The 14,187-nt window shown below is 37.4% G+C and overlaps 1 protein-coding gene across 16 annotated transcripts in view; it reads left to right on the forward strand.

Annotated features, from left to right (window-relative positions):
• MAGI2 (membrane associated guanylate kinase, WW and PDZ domain containing 2) overlaps positions 1–14,187 on the forward strand; it is a 773,420-nt gene that overhangs the window by 500,327 nt on the left and 258,906 nt on the right. For all 16 annotated transcript variants that reach the window (XM_083811051.1, XM_083811061.1, XM_083811062.1 and 13 more), the window contains 2 exons: positions 1,889–2,104; positions 12,245–12,458. In XM_083811051.1, coding sequence (XP_083667177.1) covers positions 1,889–2,104; positions 12,245–12,458 — 430 coding nt within the window. The remainder of the gene's footprint in view (positions 1–1,888; positions 2,105–12,244; positions 12,459–14,187) is intronic.

Here is a 14,187-nt window from a genome sequence, read left to right on the forward strand (position 1 = left end):
GTCAGTTAAAATGAAAAAGTGTTAAATGCCCAAAAATAGCATAAGCATGTCCTTCCTTTAAAATGTCTTTTATTGTCAATCCTCTTATCTACTATTCAGAATATTAGCATTGCTGCTAATTACTACTGATCTAGATTTTGTATCACAATGGAAAACTAAGAATAAGTGAAAAAAGGCAAGGTACTGCAGTTTTAATTCCACATTTTGTATTACATCAGACTTTGAACCTTTAGATTTTTGTGCTGATATTTATGAAATCAGTGGACAGGTTTTGTGAAGCTTGTGACAGCTGTGGGACTGATGCAATTTCACTTTCAGACTGGTAAAATAGTTTAGGTCAGGGAGGAATTTTTTAGATTTGACAACCTTCATTTTTTTCAAAATACGTAGCATTACAGATATGCCTCTCACCAATAAAGATAACATTGCTCTTAAGGAAGTATGAAAGTAGACTTTCATTTTAGCAGTGCCCTCAAGACCATCAGTTTTCAGGTACTCCTTAAATACCTCAAATACAAAACTAATTTCACTGTCAGAGCTCAGAATTTTGACTGCGACCAGATCTGATTTTGACATTTTTTAGAGGTACATTTTTACAAGTGGATCAATGTAGATTTCCCTCCCCATTTAAACACCAAACCTTGCTCCCCTGTTTTAGACCCCTTAGCCTGAAGAACCTCTTGAAGACTGTGGGAGGACAGGTCATGGACAGCCACGCAAAGGCACAAAAAATGACCATACGGTCTACAAGCACCTTCAACACATTTCCTTTTTTCTTTGGAAAAGTGTCTTAGAGCTAGACAGAACTTATCATATTAACTGCTGAAAATCTACTTTTAAGTCATCCTATGCACTGCCCTTCAATGCAATTTTCAGATGACAAAATATAACTTTGTATAAATACTACGTATTCATATTTATGTCTTTTATTATTCTTTATGTTTACTTCTTCAAAGGACTCACAAGTATTTTCAATACTCTTTTATTTAATTATGCTAATATTTTATTTTTCAACCATATTTTCAAAGAGAAAAAAATGAGGTGTCTGTAAGAAACCAGTTTTGAGACCAGATGTGCTAGAAATGCAAGCATACATATATTGATAGATAAGATCAGACCATGGTCCATCCAAATAATAATCCTTCTGACAGAAAGTAGATGATTCAGAAGTTACCAGAAATTTCATGAGAGAAATAGAGGATAATCTGTCAGCCACCTTAAATCTTCTCAGAATTCCTTAGTTCTCAGAAAGTTTTAAGCCCTAAAAAGTAAGATTTCATCTTTCTTTGAAAATATATTAACATTAATTATTACAAATCTGGAGGTTTGCTCATGAAGAGCAAAAATTTGACAAAAATGAAAAATACAATAGTGTATGCATTACTGAAAACTGCAAATGTCTGTCATTGAACAATTATTTGTTTTCCAAATGGGTAAGATAATATGGGGGGGTATGAAAATGGTATAATATGGTGAACAGTCAATACGTTTATGGTTCTTTTGATCCTTCAGAAACTCTTGTATTGTGGCATAAATGTTATAAAACTAATTTGTCCTAACTAGCAGTTTGAAATGAGAAAATAGCTCCAATATGCTACCTATTTTGGGGGTATTTGGGTGAGAGGAGTGATAATTTACCCTGTTAAACTTTCAGAGTGTCAATATGGTATATATTTTAAGCATGATATGTTCACTAGTATTGGCATTAAAAAAAAAAAAAAAAAAATTTCATGAAAAGTAAGTTTTTAACTTCACAGAAAGTTGAACTCATCTTTATATTAGCTGATGAACCAAATCCTATATCACAAAATCCCGTTAATCTAAACCAAGAGAAAAAGAAGCATTAGATAAACTTCTGTGAATTTAAGTATTATTTTTTTCTTTTCAGACAACTATTACGGCACTCCGAAACCTCCAGCAGAACCAGCTCCATTACTGTTAAATGTAACAGATCAGATCCTTCCAGGTGCCACTCCTGGGGCCGAAGGTAAACGTAAAAGGAATAAGTCTGTAAGCAATATGGAGAAGACAGGTATTGAACCACCAGAGGAAGAAGAGGAAGAAAGACCTGTGGTCAACGGAAATGATGTGACAGTAACACCAGGTCTGTTCTTCCTTCTTACTTTGCAATGTAGTTCTGTTATTCACAGAGGCCCTGGTTATCTCCTTCAGCAGTGAGAATGAGCATGCTCAGGTAAGGATGCTCTTGCACGACTGGCAGCCAGGAATCCTAAGTGATAAGACTCCTGTCAAACATAAAACAAATTATTTGACCTCCATTTGGTAGGAGTCATCACAGCTACAGTAAAGGTGTCTGCCTCTGAGCTAGTCACCCTGGACCCTCTTTATAGCCTGAAGAGAAAAATATCTACTTTCTGAATGCACTTCCTCCTATCTATTTCAGATTTCTGGGTTAGGAAATCAAACCAAAGTGCCTATTTCTTTTCACTGACCACAGAGAGGAGTCTAGAGAACTGCAGTTTGATCAAATGAATCCTGTCTCTGTATTTCAGGTCTCCTTGTGCTAAAAAGGTGATACAAGAGAGTTAACTAGATTATAAAGTGAACTTTTGTATACCTTTATGAAATCTTACAAATGCTATATTAGAGTAAAGCTGTCATTACATTACTGAATTTGTGGCAGTGACAATGAAACTTAATCGGCAATACTCTCAGGAAGGACCCTTTTCACCAATGTTTCAGATCCTGTATGAAGCAGATAATGTTTTCATATGTCTTGTCCTAAAAGACAGCTGCTGTTTTACTGCTTGAATAATAATCTTAAGGGGAAAAAAAAAAATGGTCTGAAGATACTGATGATATTGACTGGTATCGAATGAGAAAAGTCCAAACTTTTCCCAAGCAGTAATCAGCTTCACCCTCAATATTTTAGTGAGAGTCATCATTTTGCAGTACTTTATTTATTTTTTACTGTGAAATAACATTTAAGAAATGATTTATTTTTTTTCTTCAAGTAGGAAATTAAAGAATTCAGACATTTATATCTGTTTTAGAAATAACTCTGAGTTCTTTTTGGTGAACTTAGAAATTCAGGAACAAATGATTGAAGTGGAAGTCTGTAGTGACAATCACACAGGTAAGAAGATAAGGAGTTCCATAAATGTACAGGCTAATATGAAACAATAAAGGCACTACCTAATCTTCTAAGTCCTATAAAACGTTTTTTCATACTGCAGTTTCTATAGGTATTTTTTTTCTCCTGTTGCATTAGAAAGCATATTGAATTGGAAATCTTCTCACCATGGATGTATTTGCCACTTGCTTTTCTGTTGTAGTTGCCTAAAATTATATCTAAAGGCAAATCCCCAGTGCAGAACCCATCCCCATGACCAAGGCAGAGACAGGGCACTGGGGGGGGTGGGGAGTGGATCTCCTTCTGCCCCCTTGGCTCACTAAAGGGCTGCGGCATGACTCCCTGGCCATCACTGTCACATGCTGTCTGAGCCTTGCTCATCCCTTCTGCACAAGATTGCATCTGCCGGCAATGCTCTGGCACTTAGTGCCTCTCCTACACAGCTAAGCAGAAAAGGATGAAGCCCAGAAATCCTTGCATAAAACATCAGCACTGGCTCTGTTCCCAGGATACTTCCACAGTGAAAGAGGCAAAGGCAGGATTTGGTATCTGATGTGTATTGCAAAAATCATTAGAAGAATCATTCTTTGCAGTTACTCGAAATGTGTCACACAACCGACCATTGCTCAGGAGCAATTTCCAGAGCAGTATATTTCAGTTCAAAATGGATCAAGGAGAAATGTTTATCTGCTTTTCTGCTTGCATTGTCCATCCACGACTTGCATCTCCCAGGCAAATTCTATGTGAACAATGACTAGGCACCACCCAAGAAACAGCCACTGGCATGGGCTGTGTTAAAAAATGAAATACGTGAGCATCAGGGTAAGACAGCCCCCTTTCCTCCCCCTCCTCGCCCCCCACAAAGTAATTCCTGTAGGTGTGGCCAGCAGAACAAGCAGTGCCTGTGTTGGCTCTCATGGTTTCATAAGCAGGGTTTTGTTGTTCAGTTACACTGATTGAGGACTTTAGGGATTGTAGCAAAGCAGCTCTGTATGTACATGCTGCGTTGCCTTTGTTGGAGAGGGTAGCTCCCACGGACCCTGTTACTGCAGTCATTTTCTCTGTCAACTGACAAAGTCTAAAATGTATGTGCATTTATAGTTTGTGTCTTTGAAAAATTGGGAAGATCAGAATGTGTTAATTTTGACATTTATTATTATTATTATTATTTTGTTTGTTTGCTATTTTGTTTTGTTTTGCTTGCTTGTTTTTTATACTCCTGGTGGAGGGAGCAATATGGTTCTTACCAAAGAAGCAACTGTAGCATGATATTTGTTACTTCTATTTTTTTTAGAAAGTGTGTTCTATTTGAAATGCCTCACTTCTAAGGAGAGCTTTTATGTTAAATACAGGGCTATTAGGACATTTGAAACATTGATACATTTTTTACAGATGCTCAGCAACTTAACATCTTATTAACTGCCAAAGGTATCAGAGTGCTGTCAAGGCAAAGGACTGCTGTAACACCTAGGACTGCAAGGCTGAAGCAGTAGCAGGTCTATGATGAATCCAAAGACAATAAACCCGATTTTATCAGACCAATAGACAACATCTTTAGTTGCAGAGATCTTTACGCTTTGGGTCTGATTTTTCAGACCACCGTTCAGTGTCTGCTGAGATGATCTGGGCCTCTGTTGAGCTTTATTAGTAGGAATCATTTTTTCATTAAAACCTTGCTTCACAGACCATCAGATTTCCCTTAGACAGTTGTATATGGGACTGTACCATACACAGTCCCACCTGTATATGGGACTGTCCCATCTGTATATGGGACTGGGGATCTTCAAGAATGATAAGTAATTGTCTTTTTGTTAACTTGTGCTGTCCAATGTGTTTTTTCTTTCTGATTTTTGTTACTTGTCCTCAGCCCAGAACACAACAGAAAGCCTTCTCACTTTAGGATGAGGTTTTTAGCCGTTTTAGGATGGAGCACACTCAGTCCTTCGTCCTGAATCAAGTACTCTCATCATACAATAGTATTTTCAGGGAGATAGAACGCACAGTCAATTATATTCCTATATGCCTTATACTTTGTTAGAGCTATTTGCCCATGCTTTCTTGACATAAAGGTGCAAGAGGCACTTTGGAAGAGTAGGAGAGCGTAGCTGTTTCAGATACTCATTTTAAGGTACTACCTCTGCAAACCAGAATGTCTAATTCATCAGACAGCTAGACAGGAGCCTAGATGGTTAAATTTAAATGAGAAATCCTAATATCTGTGAAGCAACCTTGGATAAACACAATTTATAAATTAGCTGTTGAAATGACCAAGTTTAGAGTTAGCGTTAGGTTTCTCACACTTAATGCAATTGCCCACATTACTGTACTTCTGGCTGTTCTAGTTTGGGTATCTGCCATTCACTGGTTTAGATGAGTCTTGCACCTGAGAAACCTTTCATGATGGACACTGCAATGAAATCAAAGGTTTTTGTAAAACTGATGGCTTGACAAAAGTGGTAAAAAGATACTTTGGTCAAATTGCAACATGCTTGTCAGACATTCAGATTTTGCTGTTTTTGCTACTTGTGTCTGCAGAGAATTAAGTCAGTCTCCTTCACAAGCAGCATCATGATCTGACACTGTGTTGGTCACGTCACATTTGCTTCACACTTCTGACTGATTAAGTGTTTATCATCCAAACTCCAAAAGAACCACTTTAATGTTGAAAGAATGTTTATGTATGTCTATTATTCTGACATTACTTGAGCAATGATAAATTGCACCCAGAGAATGAAAGTTCTGGCAGGCTCAAATTAATTGAGGTATAAGATATGACACAGAGTTTCAAAATGATCATTCCATGCCTTAGGTTGATAATGAAGCAAAAGGCTAGAGTCCCAGTGCCGTCAATCACCACACAAGGTGCAGCAGTCCTGGGGAACAGTCTGAGCTTGCTCTTTTATTATTGCACAACAAAGGCAGCCAGAGGCAAGAACATAAAATACACAACATCCAAGAGCCATAAGATTTTTTAAAAATAAGTTGGTATCCATTGATATTTTTGATGAAAGCAAGAGAGGGACTCTTTATCGGGGAGTGTAGTTATAGGAGAGGTGCTCCACCTCTCTGATCATCCTCATGGTCCTCCTCTGGACTCTCTCTAACAGGTCCATGTCCTTCTTTTGTTGGGAGCCCCAGAACTGAATGCAAGGCTTCAGGTGGAGTCTCACAAGTGCAGAGCAGAAAGGGATGATCACTTCCCTCGCCCTGCTGGCCACACTTCTGTTGATGGAGACCAGGATATGGTTGGCTTCCTGGGATGCAAATATATGTTGCCTGTTCATGTTGAGCTTCTCATCAACCAACACCCCCAGGTCCTTCTCTTTAGGGCTGCTGTCAATACATTCTCCACCCAGCCTGTGTTTGTGCTCGGAATTGTCCCAGCCCAGATGCAGGACCTTGCACTTGTCCTTGTTGAACCTCATAAGGTTCACACAGGCCCACCTCTGAAGTCTGTCCAGGTCCCTCTGGATGGCATCCCTTCCCTCCTGAGTGTCAGCCGCACCACGCAGCTTGGTGTCATTGGCAGACTTGGTGAGGGTGCACTCAATCCCACTGTTCGTGTTGCTGACAAAGACGTCAAAGAGCACCGGTCCCGATACTGACCCCTGAGGAAATCTACTCATCACTGGTCTCCACCTGGATATCAAGCTGTTGAACACAATTCTTGGAGTGCAATCATCCAGATAATTTCTTATCCAACAAGTGGTCCATCCATCAAACCTCCGTCTCTCCAACTTAGAGACAAGGATATCATGGGGGACAGTGTCAAATGCTTTGCAAAAATCCAGGTCAATGACATCAGTAGTTCTTCCCCTATCCACCAATGCTGTAATCCTGCCATAGAAGGCCACCAGATTTGTCAGGCATGATCTGCACTTAGTGAAGCCATGTTGGTTGTCCTTATTTTCCATGTGCCTTAGGATAGTTTCCAGGAGGGTCTGCTCCATGATCTTGTCAGGCACAGAGGTGAGACTGACTGGTCTGTAGTTCCCCAGGTTTTCTTTCTTCCCCTTTTTAAAAATGGGATTATGTTTTCCCTCTTCCAGTCACTAGGAACCTCTCCAGACTGCTGTGATTTCTCAAATATGGTGAATAGTAGCTTAGCAACTTCATCTGCCATTTCCCTCAGGACCCTTGGATGCATCTTTTCAGGTCCCACGGACTTATGCACTTTGAGGTTCAATATATGGTCAATAGATTGTGTAAGAGCTGTAGAGAGAATATATCATCTCAACCAGTAAAATTCGTAATTGCTGATATTTGGGGTACTACAGTGATGGACTTACAATATTCAAAGATATGTAGTTATTTTTAACATACACATTGCCTTTTCCACAAAGTTTGTTGTATTCCACATATGCAATAACTTGCCGGTGCTTTGCTGGCACCTATTCTGTCACTTCACAGGACACTCACCGTTGAGATATTGTACTAAATTCCTTTTGAAAATTAGGCCATGTAATCTGTTTTGTAATGAGACAGTAGGTTATTTCACATGATGAAAAATCAATTGTTTTTTTCAGTGACAAAAAATATTTCTGGACATATATTATGGTACATTTTTAGGATCTGTTTTTATATCAGATGCTATCTGAAGATAAATATTTGTTCTTCTAGCATGTTACCATAGTATTTCAAGCTTTATTTGTACGTTTAAAGCACACCTTTTTTTTTTTTTTTTTAAACAGATCTAACAGTTTGTATGAATATATATTAACAGGAAAATAAACAAACAACATCAAGGTGAATTATGTACCCTTCCTGGAATATATGAAGGATAGACACATGTAGCAAAAGATTAAATTACACCATAGTGCTGCACTCCAGATAACCAGTAACTAGAATGTCCATTGTGTAAAACTAAATGTTATTAATTGGCATTAGGAAATTCTTCCTTAATTGCTTGTGTTGCGTTCATCAGGATGCTTTCTCCTTTATTACCAAAGCACGCTATTAAAAAATAATGCTCCAGGAATTAATAAGTCATGAGATTGGCTTTAAAATAATTATATTTTAAGTTGTTAAATAAGCATCTGTTTCCTCTTTTTCACGATGTTTGGATAGCAATATCTATCTAAGGCAGTCTCAAAATATTTCTTTTAATTCTTAAGGTTTATTTTTTTTTTCTGTCAGTTTGTTAATATAGATATCAAAAGCCAAGAATATGACCTCACTGGACTTACAGAAAATAAGATCCTGAGAAGGAGCACCTATTACAGTTATCATGCTAAAATCCTAAGACACAGCAATGTCAACTTGCCTTTGCAGTATTAGACCAATGGGCTGATCATTAGCATTGTGTATGATGCAACTATGATCCAAATTTATTTGCTGTACTGTGGTCATATGTGCCATGTATCCTCATATCTTGTCCTCAATTTAATCTGTACAGCAGCATTCCTGTAATAAAGATGTGGTCAAGACTGTGGGTAGCCTCAAGAATACAGCTCACAAAACTGTCAAAAATGCCTGAAACACAAGAACATTCACTTTTACTTTGAAGAGATTAAAACCAAACCCAACGAATTTATCAGCAATTACACCATCCTTTTCTCAGGGGATGTGGAGACCTCAGTATCCTCTCTGTTTTACATATTTGAAAATGCTTTCCCTATCCATCAGTCTTTTCCCCTCAGACTAAGCAACAACAACAACAACAAATCTTTTTTATCTTTCCATATTTCTGATCATTTTTGTTGCTTTGTTGTTGCCCTCTGGATGGGTTCCCACCTTCCTTGCCACAGAATTATTGAAACTGGGCACAGTATTTCTGCTGAAACCCTACTGTAGCTGAAGGTAGAAGGATCTGTATTACATATACTTACACTTCCTACCCATTATGATGCTTGCTTTCCTTTTGGAATAGTATTATTATTGACTGAGGATAATGCTTAGACATTTCTCATGCATTCCTACATCTCCATTGTATTTTTGCTAGGAATTTCTGCCTAAACATTTGCTCCTCATCTTGCAATTTTATTGATGATTGTGGCATTTTTCAGCTGACAGATGCAACATACTTTGAAAAGCCGAAGGAAGGGAAACTTGGGAGTGGTAGATAAGAAGGTGACTTCAGCTCCCCGTGGATCCTATTGCTCTGTTGTGGGATACAGCTAAGCAAAACTTGTATTTATGTCTCTTGCAAATTCATTTCCTCCCACAAACAAATTCACATTTCAAAAAAAAAAATAAGTTGTTGGTGTTGGTGGTTTGACTGCTGGTTCCAACATCCTTCTAGGAATTAAAAATAGATAGACATGAAGTTACAGTTTCATTGGTCTTCTCCTTTTTTACAAAACAACATAATTAAGGAAATTATTCTGGAAGGACAGTAGGCGCTCAGAAATTAAGAATATAAAAACTAAAAACCTAAATCATAGGTACTTTGTTGAAACAAAGACTGTCTGTATTTCCTAACTTTCTTTTCTTCTTAAAGTCTCAAAGGTTTAGTCATTACTAGCCATGAGTCTGTTTCATTGGTTCATGCAGTAGCCTAGGTTTTGTTTCATCAGTCTCTGCCAACTGAAAATGGCTGCTTCATCTAAATTGTACCTGACCTGTTCTCTGCCCACTCTAATCTGAGTTCTTTAGCCCTGTTGCTGCCGTTAATTATGTTAGTCATTTAATCATAGGTAATCTTTTTGCAGTAGTGACTGAGGCAAAATAAGCACTAACTGCTTTGTGTTTTCATATGTGTCATATATTATTAGCTTTCCTTCCTTCCCACACAGTGGAATTAATATGCTTTTGATCTTCTTAGTATTAATGCACTTACAGAAAGTTTTCTTGTTACTTTTAATGCCCCTAACTGTATCCCATTTTCTGGACTGGCTGTTCTACTTTGCTGTTATATGCCTGTATTATTTTTCTGTGTTCATGCTTAACAATTTAATCTACTTTTTAGCATTTTGTACAATTATTTATCAAGTACCAGACCACTGAAAAATTAGGGCTTAATCAAAATGATCTCTGATTATACTTACTATTTTTCTTTTTAGTTAGGACAATTTGTGCTTGTGATTTTAGTATTGTTTACTTAATCTTTACCAGTTCTCCTGAAGTCCTTTTCCCCTTCCTTATGATTGCCATAATGTCAAACTTTCTAATTCTCTGAGTGTACTAAAATCTCCATTTTTGAAGACCATTGTTGTTAATATTTTGTTGCTTTTTTCTTGCTGTCTTAAGCATTATGAATTAGATCTTTTCACACAAGTTGTCTTCTATGTGCTACATGTTCCACACAAGTCTCTGCATAGTTCTGTGCTCTGGATACATACATTAGTTTATTTTAAAAATTGCCATCTTCAACATTATGGTAGACTACATTGCTGAAATATATTTTAAAAGTTTTTGGCTGCAGTAGCTGCAGCCTGTGGGGGACCAGTTTGGGAAGGACAACATCCCCTGGGAGGGACCCCACACTGGAGCAGGTGCAGAGAGTGACCGTGAAGGAGCAGCAGAGACAAAGTGTTAGGGACTGACTGTAGCCCCCATTCCCTGTTCCCCTGCACTGCTTGTAGGAAGTAGGTAGAAAGACTGGAATTGAAGATGAGCCTGCTAAGGAGAGAGTGCTTGGGGAAGGTGTTTTTAGTTTTGTTTTTGTTTCTTACTATCCTAATCTGTTGTTAATTTGTAATAAATTAAATTAATTTTCCCAAGTCAGGTCTGTTTTGCCTGTGATAGTAGTTGGTGAGCAATCTTCCTCTCCTTCATCATGACCTATGAGTTCTTCCATTGTATTTCATTTTATTTTCTTCCCCCTGCCTTGCTGAGGAGGGGGGATGAGAGAGCAGCATTGGGCACCTGGCAGCCAGACCAGGTAAATCCACCACAATTTCACTGGTGATTTCAACTGGTGTTGAATAGGATCCCATCATAGTCGGTAGAGATTCAATCAATGAGTTCAAACTGTGAACTTATTTTAGTTGCATATTGGTAAAATATAGGGGTCTCTCTACTTCAGTGAAATCAAAGTGCAGCATAGAACAAGCATCCGGGCACCAAGGATGAGACCTTCCCTTGTCCATTGGCAACAGGTTCCCAACACATTCCTGACCCATTTTTTTCAATAAATAGTACCTAGATAGGCCATATGATAAAATGCAGTTTATAAGCACATGCTTAGTAGACCAGCCAGCCAAATGTATTCACCTCCAAGGATGAAGGATTTAGCAGGACAAGTTCTCTCAAGCGTCCTTCATTTGAACTAGCAGTAGTAAAGACATCATTCAACAATGTGGATAAGGCATATTCAGACTCTTAATATTGCATGTCCTCTCCCCGTTTAGCTGAGATTTTTGAGGTACCTTTGTTGTTTTGTCTTATTTTTACATTAAGCAGACATTTTAACAAATATTGCTATGTTCTACCACACTCACATAGCTAAAAGTACATGGAGTGAACTGTGGGAACTGGTAATGGTAGTTGGATGCCACTTTTTTGGATTTCTGACTTTATGGAAAGTAAAATCTATAAAGAATGAAAGATCAAACCCTGAAAACAGACTTAGGAAAGGAAAGCTCCCTCCTGCATGTGTTCTGGGTCACGATGAGACAGAATCCCATTGGGTATAGGAGGCATTTGGAATTGTGGAATATTAAGCTTCCCACAGATTATATGGGTAATGAAATCACAATATATGTTCATATATGTCTAATAGACTACCATCAGTTAATGAATGTCATATTGATTTCTTTACCTATGGATTTATTTGAAGCAATGAATGCATTTACTGTTTTAATTGAAAATTATATTTTTTTCCGTAACAAAACAGGGTATTTGCTTTATGAGTCTCTATTTTGAAAAGTTATGAGACACAAGACAGTAACGTTGCTGGATATGAGGCTGCCTTCTGCTTGGTGTTAACTCCTGATCTGAAAGGACTCCTGGGATACAACAAGCTATAACTCTTTGGCTTATTTCTTAACTTTTTATTAATTTCTTGTTTCCATTTGTTTTTATTGCTTTATTTTCTTTTATTGTGTTCCAGATAAAATGCATCATCAGGGTCATTGTATAAACCTAACATAGTTTTTCTCTTTATTTCAAGACTTGCAGTTCATAAAATATTGGTTGAAGACTTGCATCCAGTAAATCATCCACCATCAACTTAGATAGCAAAAACCTGTAATTCTTATTCTCTTGTAGAATCAAGTGAACATGAAGAGAAGAGTACAGGTGTCTCAGGTGAAGTATCTTCCACCCAACCTTGCCCTGCACCAGGATATACTCAGCCTGAAGAAGCAAAGGAGGATATGGATGTAACAAAGCAGACAAAACCAGAGGAGAATGATGACTTGGGCCCATTACCTGATAACTGGGAAATGGCTTATACAGAAAAAGGGGAAGTCTACTTTATTGAGTGAGTGTTATTAATTTTTCTTCCAATAGATGTATTGTATTTAACTGGGTGGCAAAATGGTTTGTATGGTTGAGTGGAACATTGCATTCCTCATTAAAATACTAGGAATGTTCTGGCTGTCAAGGCTCCTGAGAGCTGGTAGTAATCCCTACATTACCAACTAACATTGAAGCATACTGTTCTTTTTTAAGATAGGAAACCAGACTTTAGTACTTTGATAGCAGCAAGTAAAGCTGTTGTGTCTACTGTATAAAGCAAGGCTTTTCTGCTGTGTTGATGCCAATGGGAGAGTTGTTCAGTCACTGGGTTCTTCCACACTTCTATGGACAGAGGGGAGAGGCTTGAACTTTTGCGAATTTAAGGAAAGAAAGATAGGAAGGCTAAAAACTACCCAATAAACAGTAGAGGGAGGCTGTTTTGTATTTAAAAATGATAAAAGAGATAAGTGGACAATGAGGAGGGTTAATTATATATAGAACTTTTCCCCATTGGTAGGCTGTAAGTACCTGTTGTTACTGTTGTTAATTAGACAACTCATTGAATGAATGCATATGAAAGTTCTTTCTTTCCTAAGTGCAGTCATTAATACACGTTACCAGAATAAGAACAGAGCAAATGAGTGAGTTTATATTAGCCTGTGTTTAAAAATAAATAAATAAATAAATAAATAAATAAATAAATAATGAAAGAAAGGAAAAGCCAATATATTCATCAGTACAAAACTACTAAAAGAGGAAGCAATAGCATTTATGTTTACTTTAAAGAACTGCCTCAAACAATTTGGAGCATTAGCCATTATTCTGATCACTAGTAGGTAAAAATAACATTTGGCTATTTCACTTCTGTTTTAAGTCCCTTATTTCATGTAAAATTTTATTACAATAACTTGAAGCACAAACATGATAAGAATAAAGTTTTTGTACATTATTCTTTCATAAACACTGACATGACCAACTATAGCTTCTGGCATATGTAAAGCTGAAAAGAGTGGTAACTGTTAATACATAAGTGTCTGCTGAAAAGGGCAAAAATATGCTTATTATAGAAAACAAATAATTATAGTAACTTTGCCCAAGCAATCAGAGAAGAAATAGGATGACTTCAGGGTTAGTCCAAACCTTTGTTTCTTTCTTACCTCACTACCATATTTAATTCTTCTGTTCATACTGAATGTTCTGACAGAGAGCAGACTGAATTATGTGGTACTTTTTTTTTATATGATGTAACAAAAACCTGTGATACGTGTTTGGGGTGGAGGGAGGAGCAAGTCACTAACACACCAAGCTGTGAGAGTGGCAAATACTGAGGCAGGCAATTTGATAGAAAATAAATATATATTTTGCAAAAAATACAGTGAAGAAAAATAACCTAGACACTCTACAAGAGTACCCATTCCAATCTCTCAAATTCCTTTGATGTTACAGTTTACTTCCTTTCCTGGAAAAGCTCTGGTTTAAACAACTGTTCTGACAATGCACATCATTCACTTCCAGTAAATGGATGTTATGTAAAGCAGAGAAATCAGTCAGAGGTACAAACTGGATAGCAAGACTGTTGTAAGGGCTCCTTGCCTTTGGAATTATATTCTTGAATAATGTAATTGCAAATAAGTGTAATCTCACATCTGTAAAAATACCAAATTATTTACTAGAATCCCAGTAAAGTAACAATTCTTTGATCATTTCAGTTTTCACATTGCTCAGTCTTCACAGGGTTAAGTTGGAATGTA

This window comes from Anser anser (assembly GCF_964211835.1).
Source record: "Anser anser genome assembly, chromosome: 1".
NCBI classification, from domain to species: domain Eukaryota; kingdom Metazoa; phylum Chordata; class Aves; order Anseriformes; family Anatidae; genus Anser; species Anser anser.